General features: G+C 41.9%; 1 protein-coding gene and 1 non-coding gene across 6 annotated transcripts in view; one reads left to right on the forward strand and one right to left on the reverse strand.

The window, feature by feature from the left end:
- Anks1a (ankyrin repeat and sterile alpha motif domain containing 1A) overlaps positions 1-18,262 on the reverse strand; it is a 164,292-nt gene that overhangs the window by 89,195 nt on the left and 56,835 nt on the right. For 3 of the 5 annotated variants that reach the window (XM_042683852.1, XM_042683850.1, XM_042683849.1), the window contains exons 2-8: positions 14,824-14,904; positions 12,667-12,823; positions 10,191-10,253; positions 2,189-2,485; positions 985-1,060; positions 519-620; positions 321-422 (exon numbers count right to left, since the gene is read on the reverse strand). In XM_042683852.1, coding sequence (XP_042539786.1) covers positions 321-422; positions 519-620; positions 985-1,060; positions 2,189-2,485; positions 10,191-10,253; positions 12,667-12,823; positions 14,824-14,904 — 878 coding nt within the window. The remainder of the gene's footprint in view (positions 1-320; positions 423-518; positions 621-984; positions 1,061-2,188; positions 2,486-10,190; positions 10,254-12,666; positions 12,824-14,823; positions 14,905-18,262) is intronic. The other 2 variants (XM_042683853.1, XM_042683851.1) reach the window with 1 other exon arrangement.
- LOC122111571 lies at positions 6,859-6,965 on the forward strand. Its single transcript, XR_006148022.1, has one exon. It is a non-coding gene; the product is annotated as a U6 spliceosomal RNA (small nuclear RNA).

Raw genomic sequence — 18,262 nt, forward strand, 5'->3', positions numbered from 1 at the left:
AGAATAGGAAGAGTTCATTGAGACCTCAGAAGATCCTACACAGCCCAGAGCCAACTGTAAAAGGATACTTACACAGTCCAGAACCAACTGTAAAAGTAGAGATCAAAATTAAATAGGAAAGAAGACATCCACAATTGAAGACCTAAGATATGTCCAATAGAACTTCATATAGTAGTTAAAAAAAATTAACTGAATATAAATCTGTTAAGTACTCACAACCCCCCTGAAATTATTTGAATAAAGATTTTTCCATTGCGCCTAAGAATAGTCAGCTCTTCTCAAGCAGGATGTCCCTTGACTGGCAGAGAAAGTTGCCTCACCCTGAGACTTCTGTGCAATGGAGTCAATACTAGGGAGGAGAGACGGCTGGAGTGTGGAGGCTTTATCTATTTCTTTCGTACTTCTTTTTCCAGTCATGTGATCTATATGAAAAGAACAAAAAGAAGCTGCATAAAACACAATTGCCTTCGTCTGATTAGAACATCCCTGGTTACCCAGATGATGAGATGTACTAGTACCTTTAATAAGTGCTGCTATCTGCTGGCTCTTTTGAGAGGGCAGTTCCTGCACGGTGTCAAGGGCAGTCCGTCCATGGTTGTCTTTTATGTTGACATCAATTCCTAGAAAGACATACCAGGTAGACCAAGGGAGTGAGCTTCTTTAAGCCAGCTTTGAAGGTCAAATTCCAGGACAACTAAAGCTCCCAAAAAGCACAACCAATACTTTTCATCCACAGTCAAATTTAATCCAACTATTTAGGAGCAGTTCATACATTCCTAATCAACCAGCGTGTGTATGCACACACAGACACACACACACAGACACAGACATACATACACACACACACACACACACACACACACATACACACGTGTGCGCACACACACACAGATGGAATTCAAATGCAGCTAGCAAAAACTTCCTCCCTCTGGGGAGGCCAGGGAGAAACAACCCCATCCCTAGCATGCCATGCAGACCTCTCACCTGCAGCCAGCAGGATTTGCACCACATCCGTCTTGCCAAACAAAGCAGCCGCATGCAAAGCACTGCCCATCTCCGTCTGGAAAGCAAATGAGAGCGCAGCAGGATGTCATCAGAACAGTTTGGCATGGCCTCATGGGACAAATGGGACATAGGTAAGAAGGGACAGGAAATAAACTACGCAAAGCCCTTGATCACTATCCTTCCAACTGTTCTTATGTGGGTTCTAAAACCACAATCATGGCACATACACAAATGCCATTTATTTGTATGCCACCAGCAGGACAAATGTGAATGACAATTATTCTTGGAGCTACTTGAGCAGGGAAATTTCCTAAAACTTCTTCCTCTACCTTCCTGCATAGAAGGAATTAGAAAACAAAAGGGAAGAAGAGCATTTCAAATATGGAAAGGAAAGGGAAAAGGAGAAAGGGGACAGGGGAAAAGAGAAAGGGGACAGGGCACAGGGGAAAGGGAAAAGGGGAAGGAGAAAGAGGAACGGGAAGCAGAGGAACTGAATCAAGATCTTATTAAGAGGCAATTATAGCTGGTCTTGAGTGGTTCACATCTGTAATCCTAGTTATTCAGCAGGCTGATACCTGAGGACTGTAGTGCAAAGGCAGCCCAGTAAAGTCTAAGACCCTTATCTTCACTAAACTACCAAAGAGCCAGAAGAAGTACGGCTGTGGCTCAAGTGGTAGAGTGGTAGCTTTGAGTAAAAGAAGCCCAGGGAAACGCCTAAGCCCTGAGTTCAAGCACCAGGACCAACACAAAAAAATACAAACAAACAAAAACATCAACAAATGTGGAGTGGTCAATGTGATGATTAATGACCCATCCCCTGAATGGGGAAGGTGAGCAAGGGAGGCAGATGCTGTCATCTTAGCAGCATCACATCAAAGACTGGTGGCCATGGCAACATATATGTCGGGGAGAAAATGATTTTAAAAGATAGGCCATAGTATGTCTTTTCAGGGTTTAAAGACTAGATATCATTCCCTGAAAAGGAAAAAAATAAAAATAACAGACTCACTGGGAAGAGCTCATTTGTCTCTAAAGTAGCACATAAAAACAATTCAATAAATGGAAGAACCTGAAACATGATGTGAAATGTGCTAAATAATAAGAGCGCAGCAGCATGTTGCTTTTTTGCCTTTTCCAAAATAGCTAAATCCCCTGCACCTGGGAGAAGCATCCGCCCTGCTACCTGGTAGTTGCTATCCATGCCAGCATCCAGGAGGACCTGGACCACAGCCTTGTGACCGTTCCTTGCTGCCAGGTGCAGAGGGGTGTGCTTCTTTGTGTTGCAGCTCAGGAGATTGGGGTGTGCGTTGAGAAGCATCTTCACCACCTCTAGCCTCCCGTAGAGTGCTGCCAGGTCCAAAGGTGTCTCAAACTTGTTGTTGCGCATGGTGGGGTCAGTGAGCTCCTCTAAGAGCACCTTCACCACCTCAGTGTGGCCATACTGGGCGGCACAATGTAGGGCTGTCTCGTTGTCATTGTTCTGAAGGGTTAACAAGTGCATGGCATCAGAAAGGTGACAGACAGACCAGTACCTGGCCAGCATGATCACACATAAAAACCACTGAAATTTAAATGAGAAAAATTGCAGCAATAACCTGGAGACTAATACAAGTCAGAACCCATGCATACTCTTGGGGAAAGCCTGATCCTTCCCTTCAGCCACTGCTTCCCCATTTCCTTCCAGAGGGGAGAGGTTGTCCCCCAAACATCTGCAGTCCCTCATGCTGTGAAGGCTACATTTTGAAACTGCAGGGAGAGTGAATGTGGCAGGCATTTTGTAAAAGTCCCAGTGCATGTGAATACTAATCATATCACTGCCATTGTTTCATTTTAAACTTCAGTTGGTTTTTACAGTTTATGCATTTTCAACCTTGCGCTTTTGATTCTGGAATTTTCAGCTATCCCCTGCCTTTCACACAATTTTTTTTTTTTAAGGTGAGGGGTTTGGTCATCTGTGTAACTTCTTGCATGCAAATCAATCAGCCAACAATGGAAATAACAGAGTTAAGTACTAAAAAGGCACCACTCTCAAGGTATCAGCCAACAGCCATTTCCAGTGGAGCAAGGCACTCGCTCAGTTGTGAAGGGACATGGCCCCTGCCCTGTGCCTAGCACCAACACTCTAGGAGCCTTTACCAATCAATACATGCAGTATCTACTCCACTAAAACAAAAGCCCACACAGGAAAGCACTTCTTAGGTAAGAAGGGTACAATTAGACCTGGAATGTTTGATTATGAGAGGTGCAAAATATTAAAACGTAACACTGACATTAATTCAGATTCATAACTTATAACCTTCTAGGGACAATTTTGTTTAAAACTAAACACGCGGTCTTAATGTAACAGGAAAAAATATTTGGGCTTTTTCAGCTATCAGAAGCAAAACATTAGCAATTTTAATTATGTTTCTTTCTCTCCTTGTTGAGAAGCCCCAATGAAAATAATCCTCCCACAAGATTTTGAAATCCCCAAATTTCTCCAAGAGGCTTCTGCCATTTTGGGGAAACAAAGCTTAAGTGGGAGGCTGTCCATCACGTTAATATTGTGCACTTCTCAGTGGTCAAGAGGTAAAAATCAAGTACTGCTACCATTGTTTAATTCAATTAATGACATTAAAGTAGTGTATTAGGAGTTACCCAAACATGCACGCAATTCCATCTGCTTTTGATCTGGCATTTGACTGCATCATTTTTTCCAGCTATACCAAGTGTACCAGAAAGATCCAGAGCTGCTGGGAGCAAGGCCCCAAGAGGGCAAAATCACAGCAAAGACATTTTAAATGAAAAAGAGGTCAGAAAAGAGAGCAGCAAGAGCACATGCAAAGAGAAAGGCACACAAATAAATAAAACAGAAGATGCAGAGGGAGGGGCACTGAGCTCCAGCACAGCTCAGGAACAGCAGCTGATGAGAAAGCGCAGCCTTCCATGGCTACCGTACCCAGCCTACTAGCAACTGCCTCCTGTGACACCCTGGGCCCCACGAATGAGTTCTATGTCAACCTAGAAGTCTGAAGGAAGGGCAACTGTTGGGCAGAAAGCAAAGACTTGGGGCTCCCTATGCCAAACAAACCAACTGGAGAACCACTTGGAATGCTCATTTCCTATTTGGTGGCATGAGTTCCCTGAGCAAACCCAGAGCTGTCAGTTCTCACTCTCCTGATGAAAATCACACTGCTACAGCAACAGGACTCACAGGAGCTTTGTAGAACTCTGGGGCAGAGTGGCAGCCCAGAGAATCTTAAGCGTATCCTCTGGGTTTTACATCTCAAGATTAGCGCCCAGAGAATCTTAAGCGTATCCTCTGGGTTTTACATCTCAAGATTAGCATGACAGCAAGGGCCAAGGAGTCGGCTTATTCTTATTAAAACTCCAATCCAGAAAAACTTGTTTACTCAGAGGCAAATAGTACTGTTTCTTTCACATCCAAGTTGTCTCCCAACATCCAGAATAATCTGTCCTTGAATCTGTAAACAGTGTGACATTAGGAACTGAAGAAATATAAAATTCTATTCAGTGAGAATAAAATACAAAGGTTGAGAGCAAAGTCCAGGCTCAGGGTTAGAGCACATGCTTAACAGGCATAGGTTGGGTTCAGTGTCTAGCACCTACTCTACCTCTCCCCTCCCCCCAACACACAGTTTTTTTGTTTTGTTTTGCTTTGTTTTTACAAGAATAAAGGCAGGTGTCACAAAGATGCCTCTTTAAAGGCAAAAAATCTGGATCATTACTGAAAAATTCCTTGTTAATAATGGTCCGACCACATATGCAAAAAGTTATGGCCATATTTGTATAGAAAGTACCTAAGTGTATTTCACTCTTGCTAGATATGTTTAGTACTTATAACTCTCTTGAGGTTAAGTCTGCTCTTTGAGCTTGACAACTGTTGGGTTAAGAAATCATTAAAGCTGGGTACTGGTGGCTCATGCCTATAATCCTAGCCACTCAGGAGGCTGAGATCTGAGGATCATGGTTCAAAGCCAGATTAGGCAGGAAAGTCCATGTGAGACTTTTATCTCCAATTAACCATCAGAAAACCAGAAGTGGCGCTGTGGCTCAAGTGGTAGCTCAGGGATAGCACCCAGGACCAGAGTTGAAATGCCACGAATGACCAAAAAAAAAAAAAAAAAAGAAACAGTTAAGTGTTGGTTCAGAGATCCTCAAGAAAGAGGTGATTCCAAGGAGCCATTTGGAATCCTTCCCTTTTACTCCTTTCCAGTGACACTACAGGTGCTCATGCCTCAAGAGTTCTTGGAATCATATATATTATGCATATTACTATAAGGAAAGGGAATGAGATGAAATAACCTAAAACCCTTCTTTCCTACCCACCCTGGCTTTCCCTCCCACTTTTCTTTGTTATGATTGGTACCTCTAAGAAAAAAGAGATCTCTGTGGCTAATTCTCTAATTCTCGTATCTGAAGAGTCCATTCAAGTATAAATCAATCAATTAATCAATCTAAACATATTATATATTCACAAACTACAAGCAGCAGAAAATTATACAGAAACATTTCTATTCCTTTCTCTTCTTGGAAGTATATCAGGATCATCACCTTCCTGTGCTTGGATTACACCTCTAGGGCACATTTATTCTTATTCCTTGGTGACAGAGATCTGTTTACATTAGGGACACCTGGGCTACAGTTATTCTACAGGCTCTAGGAGCATCCAAATTGGAAAGGAAAAACTGGGTCTATGAGACTGTAGATATGTGAAAGACAAGAGAACCAAATCTATAATGTAAAAGAAGAGTCAGACTTATATTCTCCAGTACTCTAGAAAGCAGAATTTCAGCCAAAACGAAAGGTTTAGGAATACAGACATCAACTAAACATAAGAAAGTAGAAATCAGTGGTATCTAAGAAGAGGCTACCACGCAGAAATGAATTGTCTGTTGTTAAGAAAAACTAATACATAAATAAAGGACAGATGGCCAACCTTTCAGGGATAGAGCAAGATCATTCCTGATCAGTGGCTCTCAAACCAACTTCACTTGGAATTACATGAAGCTGAAAAATAATTGGTAGTATGTATAATCTCAGACTTACCAAGAAACACCTCAAAGGGAAGGCGAGGGAAAAATATTATTAAGACTCTGCCAGTCTGGTTGTACAGTAACTGGAAGTTTGAGACAGGAGGATGATCACTTCAAGGCTGTTTTGAACTATACCATGAGACTCTGTCTCAAAGAAAAACAAAGACTAGAGTTATAGCTCAATGGAAAAATATTTGTTTAGTATGTGCAAAGATCCTGGGTTCCATCATCAGTATTACAAAACAAAACAAAAACCCATAGGCACCAACTCAGTTATTATCCTCATCAAGGAGACAAACTGACATTATATGCCCTGTGATATGATGCCCTACAAACAGCAGCTCTGTCTGTGCCATTCCTATCAGAAATGGATAATCTGAATCTAATCTCAAGGGACAGCCAGGTAAACCTAAGGAGCAGTTCACACAGCAGCTGGCCTATGCTTTTACAAAATGCCAGCGTCAAGTCAGGTTCTGGTGGCTCATGCCTGTCAACCTAGCTACAGAAGAAGTTGAAACCTGGAGAATAGTGTTCAGGGCCATTTGGAGCAGAAAAGACTAGAGACGTGACTCAAATAGTAGAGCACCAGCCATGAGCAAGAAAACTGAAAGCTATAGTACTGCTGTGTACACGTGAGCACACACACACACACACACACACACACACACACGCACACACATGCGCATGCACACACATACGTACACACACAGAGCCAATGTCATAAAAGAGTAAGAAAAGGAAGAACAATTCCACATTTTACATGATTCTGGGTTGGATACTAGTGCAAAGGGAAAAGACAAACAAAAAACAAGCTCTAGTGCTCGCTTCAGCAGCCTATGTACTAAAACTGGACCAGTACAGAGAAGATTAGCATGGCCCCTGCACCAGGATGCCACACAGTGTTGTGAAGCATTCCACATTTGTGGAAAGTGCTCTGAACACTATTGATAATTGGCAGCATGTGAACACAGATCATGTATTGGATAATATTGTCTTAATTTTGCATTTTCTGAACTTAATAATCATGGTTGCATAAATAAATTTCCTTGTTCTTGGGAGATTTAATTTGAAGAACTAATTAACACTAAATGGAAGCATTTAGGATTGAAGAGTCATGATATTCATGACTTCACTACAAGTAGTTTGTCCTCAGTTACAGCAACAATTAAACGTATACATACAGAGATGGCCAGCTGGGAAATGTTAACCACTGGAGTAATGAGAAGCACACACCACATTTCACTGCAAATTGGGAACTGTTCCCAAACAGATTTTAAAAGCTTCCCACATGATTCTGATACTGCCCAACAGCACTCAGAATTGTGGTTCTAGATAAACTCAAGTCCCTTCCAGCTCTGAGAGTGCAAAGCCTCTTTAAGTGGATAGAATAGACCTGCCCTAAAACTAATTGCTGCCAACTCCATGATATTCAGAGGCATCAAAGTGGTTATAAGGTAGGGGATAAACATTTTCACAGTTTCACCTTAACTACAGTGACTTACATTTGGCCTGCTCAGTGTTCCTTTGCTGAACAAGGAAAGGCCTCAAATGCTACAGAAGCTATCACAACTCATGGAAATTTGGGCTGGATGTCTGGCTCAGAGGGTACACTACCCGTATAGCAAGTGTGTGGCTCTGAGTTCAACCTCAAAAATTAGGAGAGGGGAAAAAAAATTGATGAACCTTCTTAAGCTGTTGTAACAAAAATGCCATGTACTGAGTGAGTGGCTCAAAAACAACTAAAAGAACTCACAAAACCACATCTGTTCCCAGAATGCCAGCTAAAAGTTCTAAAATTTTACTGGTACTTAATAGGATTTAGCATTGAAGTGTAATTTAGCAAAAATAATTCCTAGTCATGAGCCAAGTTAATAAAATACCATGAAGTCAGGACAAACCTGGGCAGGCTAGACAGAACTGGCTTCAGAAGGATCAGCTACAAAAGACCCGAACACTCAGCATAAGCAAACCGCTCTGACCCTTCCAGCAGTGGGCATCATTAGGTCTTGAGAGGGGGAGGGAGCAACCAACCATGCTTCCAAAGACAGGAGTAGGTTTGCATTACATTCAGACAATTTTCTTTTATGCATGCCAAAATTAAAGTACTTCTAAAAACCAAAGTCATAGCCTTTAATCATAGCTTTACAAGCTAACTAAACCACCACTAGGAAATAATAACCTCAGGTCCTTCCCCGCAAAACCAAGCCCCGAAGAGTCTAACTTGGCAATGTTTCACTAATCATCACCTACTAGAAACAAAAAGATTCCAAATGTTTTTGTAAATATACCACATTATGTACATTAAAAAATTAGGGCCTCAACTATTACTAGTTACCAGATTTTTAACTTTATCTTATTAAAACTCCAAACCAATAAAAAGAAGAAAAAAATCCTCCAAACCAGGGCTGGTGACAAGGCTCAAGTAGTAAAGCACATACCTCGCAAACACAGGTCGAGTTAACAATGTAGCAAGTTTTGTTTTTTGTGCAGGTACTGGGGCTTGAACTCAAGCCATGTATTCTCGCACAGCTTTTTCACTTATAGCCAGTGCTCTACCACTTAAGCTTTGCCTCCAGTCCAGTATTTTTGCTAGTTAACTGAAGATTGTCTCTTGGATTTATCAGCTAGAGCTGGCTTTGAACCTCAATCCTCACAGCTCAACCTCCCAAGAGGCTGGGATTAGTGAGCTAATGGCTTTTGGTTTGACATCCCATTTTATAGAAGAGGAAACCAGGCTCAGAGAAATCAAGCAACTTATTTAATACAACAAAACTCAAAACTAGCAGCCCAGAACTCAAGTTTGGATCTTATAAGAAAGCTTATGACCTATAAGTTTTCTACTCTATTGTTCTACTCCCCACCTCCACACCCAAAGCATCTAAAACATAGTATCTTTCCATTTGAAAACAAGAACATTAAAAAACAAACAGATTGAGATGCTGTACTACCTAGGATTAAAGTGCTTCTCTTCCATTAAGGCCCAACAGCTAAAATCTCCTACAAGACATCCAGGGTCAGCCCTTGGTGAACTGCTATTTGCTAAATCTATTGGGGAGGGGGAGCATGAAATTTCTGCTCTGCAAGGTTTTCATTTTGTTTTGTTTTGTTTTTTGGTGCAATGCAGCTGATAAGATTCAAAGTTCCCTAGGGAAGACCTGAGGGCAGAGAAGGCTAGGCTGCTCATCACACATCTATCAACCCTACTGCAGCCCTGGATACTACTAGGCCATTGTCCTTGGCATAACCAGCTACATCATTTCCTACTTCATAGCCCTACATGGGTCAAGGATGAACAAGCAGAAAGAGAAGGTAATGGCTAGAGAGACTGGACTGAAGCTGTAAAGCATCATGTGTTAAAGCAGAAGCTCTTAGATGCAAGAGGGAAGTGGTAAGCAGGAGCTTTCCAAAGACTAAAGCAGAGTCTTCACACACGCCTACTTCCACCATGGCTATTGAAACCTGAGAGAAAGTCAGATTTGACTTTCAAAGTTAATCGTTTTTCTGTGCTTATTCAAAAGTAAGTTAATTTGTTTGAGTGCTTTTTTTTTTTTTTTGGGGGGGGGTGGTCTGGTTGTGGGGCCTGAACTCTGGGCCTGGGCGCTGTCCCTCAGCTCTTCAGCTCAAGGCTAGCGCTCTACCACTTGAGCCACAGCACCACTTCCAGCTTTTTTCTTTTTGCTTAATGTGGTGCTGAGGAATTGAACCCAGGGCCTCATGCATGCAAGGCAAGCACTCTACCACTGAGCCACCTTCCCAGCCCCGTTTGAGTGCTATTTTAAAAAAAAATTTAAATGATTTTAGAAGTTGCAGTAGCAAACTAATTATACAATGGGCCCTTCTATTTCCCTGTTGCTGCCATTTCAGATGGTCCACCTTTCCAGAATTAGTAGGGGTTTTAAAAATAAAACCATGTAACCCTTCTGTATACCTCCTTTATATTATCAATAAAAAAATTTAAAAATAAATAAAACCATGTGCAGGACAGCTGCATTTTCCTGTTCCCAAACAGCCAAAGCAGACGTGCTGAAGCAACAACAGTGAGGGTGATTGGAGGAGCCTGAGTGGACAAGAGCAGACGCCAGAGGGGACCACAGAAGTACAGCATGGAGAAAGAATGATGCAGAGAAATCCTGGCAACAAAGTACACACCTTGGCATTGATATAAGGGTCAAAGGGGCCGTACTTTTTGAGTTCTTTGATCTCAAGAGCATTCTACAAAAAGGAGAGGAAAAGAAAAGGTGATGATAAAATGGATGAAATATATCAAAGCAATATACTGCCCGAGGCGGGCCCAATGCTAGAATAACTTGAATCTGCCTTCTGGATGCCTCACAAAGAAGTTCATGGGGAAGACAACCTCAATACTTCAGTACCCACTTATGTCCAAGCATCCAGTGGGAACCACATTTATGCTTTAAATAAATCAATGCAGTGCTTATAACTACCTACATTAATTAGGGTGTTCAAGCTACCGTAGTCATCTTGCCAGCCCCTTCCCCACCCACCTGCCTGCCAGATACTCAAATACTTGGGCTGGACTCCACATAACAATGAATACTCCAGGCAGGAGGCAGCTGTGAGCTGGACAAGCTAGCACACTCAAGTGGCTCAAAAATACAAGCAGCTGTGTTCCAAGCAAAAGGCAGGATTAGAAATGGTTGCTGAAAATTGCTTTAAAAAGTACTTTAATGGGCAATCCCATTTTTCAATGTTTAAGAATATTAGTTATAAGCAAGCTTCTTTATACATTCCCTCCAGAGAAAAGAAATTATCACTGAGGTCAGGAGGAGTAAAATCGCATTTAGAGTCTACAGAGGCAATTCTAAAGAGACAATTTGCATCCCAAATGTTCTATGCCAGCATTCTCATTGATTATTTGAAGTGTCTGTTGCTCACCTGCCCAACCCATTACATGGAGAGGCATAGTGGGTGACATAACTACAATCTGAAGATGGAGATATCTAGGGACTGGACTTGACTTCCGCTCAGAGAGAAGAGGACCTTCTCAGAATCAAGTCATGCTCTTAACAGCCTACTAAGAACTTACCTGGATCCTATTGATTTCTTACTTTTTGAGGAAAAATCTTGTTAAATCTTGTAAGTAATTTAACAATCTCCTCTCAGCAAAGTCACTGAACAGTCCTCATCTTATGAGAAAGAGCAGCATCTCCTTCATCCAAGCAATGAGAAAATCACCTGCTTCAGCTCAGTGTCAAGCGGAACACAGGAGACTGGCTTGTCATATAGAGAAAGGTCTCCCTGCCCCCACGGGGGCCCTTCCTTCCCCCAGCCAGGCTCTGATCCAGGGAGGGACTCACGGGGGAGACTTGTCTCAGCGCTGCATAACTCAACTATCATTTTCCCAAAGGAATAACTCAAAAGAAATGTATTCTAGGAATATTTAAATCTGGCACTTCAAGACTGTGGAGGTTTTGTTGTTCCTTTTAAGATAGTCCAGGCGTGCCTCAAATTTTCAGTCTTCCTACCTCAGCCTCCTAACTGCTGTGATTACAGACATGTGAACCATCATGTGTACCTTATGTATTTTCCTCAAATGTTGCTTTAAAAAAATGTTTAAACTCCAGGCCTAGTGTTGCTTGGCAGGCACTCCACTACTAAAGCCACACTTCCGATCCCTTTTTATTTTTCAGATAGGGTCTCTCACTTTTTTTGAGGGGTGCTGGCCTCAGAACATAATCCTCCTACCCATACTTCTTGTGTAGCTGGGATTACAGATGCAGGCCATGATGTTCAGTTTGGGTCCTGCTAACTTTTTGCCCAGGCTGGCCTCTCACACCTCTCAGAATTTACTCCCCAAGCAGCTAGGGTTATAGATGTGTGTCACCACGCACATCCTGTCTTTCTCATTTTCTAAGAATTATCTCTGCTTTCTCACTTATCATTTATTTCTTATGATCTTCATTCCAGTGGATGACTTCTGACCTCCAATAACATTTCTGACTTGTTAGTTATTTTTCAGTACTAACCTGTATTTCCACTTTTTTTTTCCTGCCTTCCTTTCTCTTTTCTTTTTTTGTGGCACTGGAGCTTGAACCCAGGGCCTTACACATGTTAGGCAAGCATTCTACTGCTTGAGCCACACCCTAGCCCTTTTCATTTTATTTTCGTTTTTGAGATGGGGCTTCACTACTCTTATCAGTGCTGGCTTTGAACTCAAGATACTTCTGCTTCTACCTATGCAGTTGTTAGGATTATAAATGTGTACTATATCTGGCCACTCCTGCATGTTCTGATGTATGTAAAATAACAAATGACTCACATAGTACTGACAAACACTGAGAACATTGCATTGCAATGTTGACTGCATAAACTCAATTTATGCAGTCCACAAGTTTTAAATTGGTACTATGCAATTTTGAATGATTTCATTATTTCAAATTCTGCATGTATAGTGTATATGATTATTATGGTACTATTCCAAATCTGCATTAGTCAGACACATATAAAATGTTTCCTCCTGGTACAGCAGTATGAATGTGAGGAGGACGAGTGTGGGATATGGATGAAATGGCTCTGAGGTATGCACTCTGTGACTGTAATGGTGATGGACAGCCACAGTGCATCTGTAGCTGAATATAGGGAGGAAAGCTTCTCTTCTTCCAACCTGTTCATTGACTCTGGTATGTGAGGGCCCTTGATGGATGAGCAACCGCACTATCTGGGCATCTCCTTTCCAGGCTGCCAAATGCAGAGGGTAACAGCCTTTTGAGTCAGCCACATTGGTAAGTGCATCATTCCTCAGGAGGACCTCGACCACATCCCTAGAAGGCAAAAATCAATCATGAGTCTGCAAAAGAACCCCAAAGTCTTTCCTGCTACCAGATCTTTATATTTGTAGCACAAGGCCCTCCCAGATAGGATCTTACTGACTAAGCTGTCTCTTCCTGAGTTCACTGTCAGGCTTTTTCCTCATCTTCCCAGAACTTTGTGTCAGAACCATCATGAGCCAATGACTCAGTGCCTCCCAGGAGGGCCTTCTCAATGACCCATCCATCCGCTTCCCACTACTTTGAAAACCTCTGTTCTCCCTCCCTACATCTTGAACCATTTTCTGGTTTGTGATGTTTAAAGTAGCACTCAGGGATAGAATTTACATAAAAGTAGTCAAACAGCTGGGCAAAGGGCACAGGTGGCTCATTCCTGTAATCCTAGCTACTCTGGAGGCTGAGATCTGAGGATCATGCTTCAAAGACAGTTGAGGTAGGAAAAGTCCATGAGGCTCTTAGCTATAATTAAACCACCAAAAAGCTGGAGGTAGCTAGCCTTGAGTAAAAACAAAGCTCAGGGACAGTACCCAGGACTGAGTTCAAGCCCCATGATTGGCATACACAAAGAAAGTAGTCAAACAAGACAAGTTCCACCATGTTATTCAAATTTAGTGATTCATAATTTGGTGGTTCTGGAGCTGCAAATGAACAGGCAAGGCAGAACTCAAGCTGTTGTCAACATAAGCCAGACACATATGGAATCATTTGATAGCTCCAGAAAGAGGAGTTGGCTCTCTTTTTGCAACAGCACTCATTAAGCACATTAGGCCAAAGAAAATCCTCACTATAAATAAGAAGCAGTGTGTGGATATGAACTTGGCTAACAAGCTATAGTCCTTTGAGTTCAACATTCACTTCAATTCAGGTTTCCATTACTTAGGAGGGAAGAGGTCTTAATTGTGCTTACCCTGTGCTGGGCTACCACAGCTCCCTTACCTGAAGCCCATGCATTTAAGCCTCTGCCTTGCCCTCAGACTACTTCACCCCTGGGCCCACATCTTTCAGAAAAATGTCGTATTTCCAGATGAATGCCACCCAAGAATCCAGAAACTTCCTTATACTTAAGAAAATGAAACAGGCAGTGTTTATTATGTACATATTTTCCCCTATTTCTTATCTACAGGGCTAATTTTATGAGGCAAAATAATGGCAACGGGGAGGAAACAGAGTAAAGACAAGTTTCCCATGCCCGCTGAGTCGTTTGTTTATCAAGGGGTTAGTCTGCCAAGAGATCCCAGTCCCCTTCTGACCTGAGCACACCAAATTTGTTCTCCATATTGCTAGCATTGCACTAAATAGCACTGGAATCTTTCAAAGAAAAAAGGACAAGCGGGGGGAAAAAAAAGGTAAAATTCAACCTTTAGCTAAACACTTTTCAGGAGGGGCAGGAGAATTAATGGGAAAAAATGGGCTGGGAATGTAGCTTAGTGGGACAGTGCTTGCTTAGCATGCATGAAGCTCTGGCTTCTATTCCACAGTACCATATATACAGAAAAAGCCTAAAGTGGTACTGTGGCTTAAGGGGAGAGTGCTAGCCTTGAGCAAAAGAAGCTCAAGGACAGCGCCCAGGCCCTGAGTTCAAGCCCCAGGACTGGCAAAAAAAAAAAAAAAAAAAAGGAGGAGAGCTGGGCGCTGGTGGCTCACACCTGTAATCCTAGCTACTCAGGAGGCTGAGATCTGAGGATCGCAGTTCAAAGCTAGCCTGGGCAGGAAAGACTGTGAGACTCTTGTCTCCAATAAACCACCAGAAAACCAGAAGTGGTCGCTGTAGCTCAAGCGGTAGAGTGCTCGCCTTGAGCTGAAGAGCTGAGGGACAGCACCCAAGCCCAGAGTTCAAACCCCATGACTGACCAAAAAAAAAGGGGGGGGGGGATTCTGAATGGGTGAAATTTAGCTTGTGTTCGTTTGTTTCACAACAAAGGACAATAGGAAGCAAAAGAACACTCCAAAAGCCAGACACAGAGCAGGCAGAAAGGTAGCTCACTAGTACTTACTTATGACCATTCAGCGCAGCATGGTGCAGGGGTGTGTAGCCGGTGCTGTCAACACAGTTCACATTTGGCCCTCTCCACATGCTATCAGAGGGGAAAAAGGAGACATTTCACAGGTTGAAGTCACAAAACAAGTTCAGATACTTTGCAAAAATTTCTCTATAGTCTTTAATCAAATTAGAGGTCTTCCAAATAACTCAAATGTATACTACAGAAGTACATAGCCCAGAGGATATAAAGAGCCAAGCATCAAGCCCACAGTGTCATCCCTGAGAGCTTGTTCTAACCCTCTTTCTTTCTGTAGCCACAACTTACACCTCTGAGTGCTCCCAGTTCACTGGGAAGTCACCAAAGCATCAGGAAAGCAAACTATTCAGCCAGAGCAGGTACTCAGTGCCATGTAGGGCGAGTACCCTCCCTGTCCTGGAGACTGAACCCAGAGAGAGACCACACTCAACATAGACCATCCAATAAAGAGATTCAACCAGCAAGGGCCAACATCAAAGAAGTAGCAAGGTACACATGCTAAGATGCAACTGTCTTTCCTTTGTGAGTACAACTGGCTCCCAACAATCGTGGATTCTACATCCACAGGTTCAATTAACTGTGAATTGAAAATACTCATAAAAAAATGAATCTATGTCCGGGCACCAGTAGCTCATGCTTGTAATCCTAGCTACTCAGGAGGCTGAGATCTGAGGATCATGATTCAAAGCCAGCCCAGGCAGGAAAGTCCGTGAGACTCTTAACTCCAATAAATCACCAGAAAACTGGAAGTTGCTCTGTGGCTCAACTGTTAGAGCACTTGCCTTGAGCTGAAAAGCTGAGGGACAATGCCCAGGCCCAGAGTTCAAGCCCTATGACCAACAACTGCAACAAAAAAAATGCATCTGTGTCAGGTACCGATGATTCACGCCTGGAATCCTAGCTACTCAGGAGGCCGAGATCTGAGGATTGTGGTTCAAAGGCAGCCCAGGCAGGAAAGTCCTTGAGACTCATTTCCAATTAACCACCAGAAAACTGGAAGTAGTGCTATGGCTCAAGTGTTAGAGCCTTCACCTTGAGCTGAAGAGCTCAGGGACAGTGCCTAGGCCCATAGTTCAAGACCTATGACCGACCAAAAAATAAAATAAGCATACACAGACCTTTGTTTTCTTTTTATTCCTGAAACAGTACATTATAAAAACTGTTTGTGCCGGGCACCAGTGGCTCATGCCTGTAATCCTAGCTATTCAGGAGGCTGAGATCTGAGGATCACAGTTCAAAGCCAGCCCGGGCAGGAAAGTCTCTGAGACTCTTATTTCCAATAAAAACCACTAGAAAAAAACGGAAGTGGCACTGTAGCTCAAGCGGTAGAGTGCTCTCCTTGAGCTGAAGAGCTGAAGGACAGTGCCCAAGCCCAGAGTTGCCCCATGACCGACAAAAAACAAACAAACAAAAAAAAAAACAAAACTGTTTGCATAGCACTTACATTGTAGTAAGTACTATGAGTAATCTAGAGATGACTTAAAATGTATGGGAAAGTGTAGTTTGTATTTTGGTAACCTTAGAGGTTCTAGAACTAATCCCTCAGGGGTCCTGAAGAATGGCTTATTTGTATGTATCTATGTGTATATGAAAGAGAGAGACAGAATGTATATAAACTAACAAAATCTATCACGAGTGAGTGTCTTACCGAAGCAGAAATACCATAACTGAAAAACAAAAATGCCACATCAGTCTTCAAAGCCTCAAAAGGCTTTATTTCTAAGATATTAAGTAGCAGAGGACAGCCCTGTCACATCTGACATGTATTATGTGTGTGTTGTGTAGTATGTGAACACAGTAACACTCTTTCAGATTTTATATGCTTATTTTTTGTGGTTCTTGGGCTTAAACCCAGAGAGCATCTCTGTATTCAGAAATCACTGACAGACAGCACTAACGTTATAAACTGTTGCCAGTTAAGCTTTTAGTCCCACATTATTTACAACAATAGCATTTTGGGGCTTGATATCAGTAAAGAAATTACTGCAACTACACGATGGACACTGAGTAAAATATTATATACTAGTTGTATATATAGTATAGTAAATGTTAAAAAGCAAAAAAAAAAAAAAACCAGAAAAACAAAAAAACAAGGAGCTGGGTATGTGGCTCAGTGATAAAGTGCTTGGCTAGCATGCATGAAGCCCTGGGTTTGATTCCTCAGTACCACATGAACAGAAAAAGCCAGAAGTGGTGCTGTGACTCAAGTGGTTAGAGTGTTAGCCTTGAGCAAAAGAAGCTCAGGGACAGAGCCTAGGCCCTGAGTTAAGCACAGGACTGGCAAATAATAATAATAATATAAAATACTGTTAAGGTGTCATTCAAAAATAAATTCCTCAGGACAATGGATTGAGTGTACAAGTTTATTCCATCTCCTGCCTCAGATTTTATGAAGACAGAAAATATCTGCTACCCTACACTGATAGAGTGGTAGATTCAGCCCAAGCAAAAAGGAAAGATTTTTGTAAAGTCATTGGTAGCACTGAGAAATTCTAAAAAGGCAGAAAGCATTTAAGGTCAGATCTAAAGAGACACAACCTAGACGGATCCAAATTACAGTATTCACGTATGGCTTTTCACCTATCACACTGAAAAAAAAAATGAAAATAATGACAAAGCAAACCCTCTTCACCAGCACCACTAGTATGAGGTAAAATTAGTAAATTCCTGTGGGAAGACAATCTGGAACATTTATCAAAACCAAAAATAGTGTTTGAGCTGGCAATTCCATTTCCAGGCACCTATCCAACAGAAAACTTGTGCATTTGTACAAAGACATATGCTTGCATAGGACTGCTTTAAATATTAGGAATAACCGTAAAATGAAATAATACTATATACCATTAAAGAAACAACAAAAGGAATGGAATGGAAAGAAGTTGGAAGCGTATATCCTGACATGGAAAGAGTTCCCAAAACACAGTGTGTTATGGGTAAAAGAAAATCAGAAGTTACTGTAGAGCACACAGAATATGAGACCCTTTTCACAAATGTTTGTGTACATCCCGCTGTGAATGGATGGAGACTAGAAGACACCACTAAATACTGACAGTGGTTACCTCTGTGGAAGGAAATATGCAGATTTCCATGTTTTGTTACCCGTTCATTCTGTTTAGAACATTTACAGTGAAACTGTAATTCATGTAGGTTTTGTATAATAATTCCAAAAGGGAACATGGTGACCCCAAGAAGATGAAAAGTACATCAAGATGTTAAAAATAAATAAAGACAGGTCACTTTAATAAACATGTAGATATTAGATTTTAAATATTAGGATTAGCTGGCTGCTGGTGACTCACATCTGTAATCCTAGCTACTCAGGAGGCTGAAATCTGAGAACTGCAGTTCAAAGCCAGCCTGGGCAGGAAAGTCCATGAGACTCTTTTTTTGTGGGTTTTTTTTTTTTTTTTTGCCA

Source organism: Dipodomys spectabilis, unplaced genomic scaffold (genome assembly GCF_019054845.1).
Source record: "Dipodomys spectabilis isolate Male_0828 unplaced genomic scaffold, ASM1905484v1 ptg000085l, whole genome shotgun sequence".
Lineage (NCBI taxonomy): Eukaryota > Metazoa > Chordata > Mammalia > Rodentia > Heteromyidae > Dipodomys > Dipodomys spectabilis.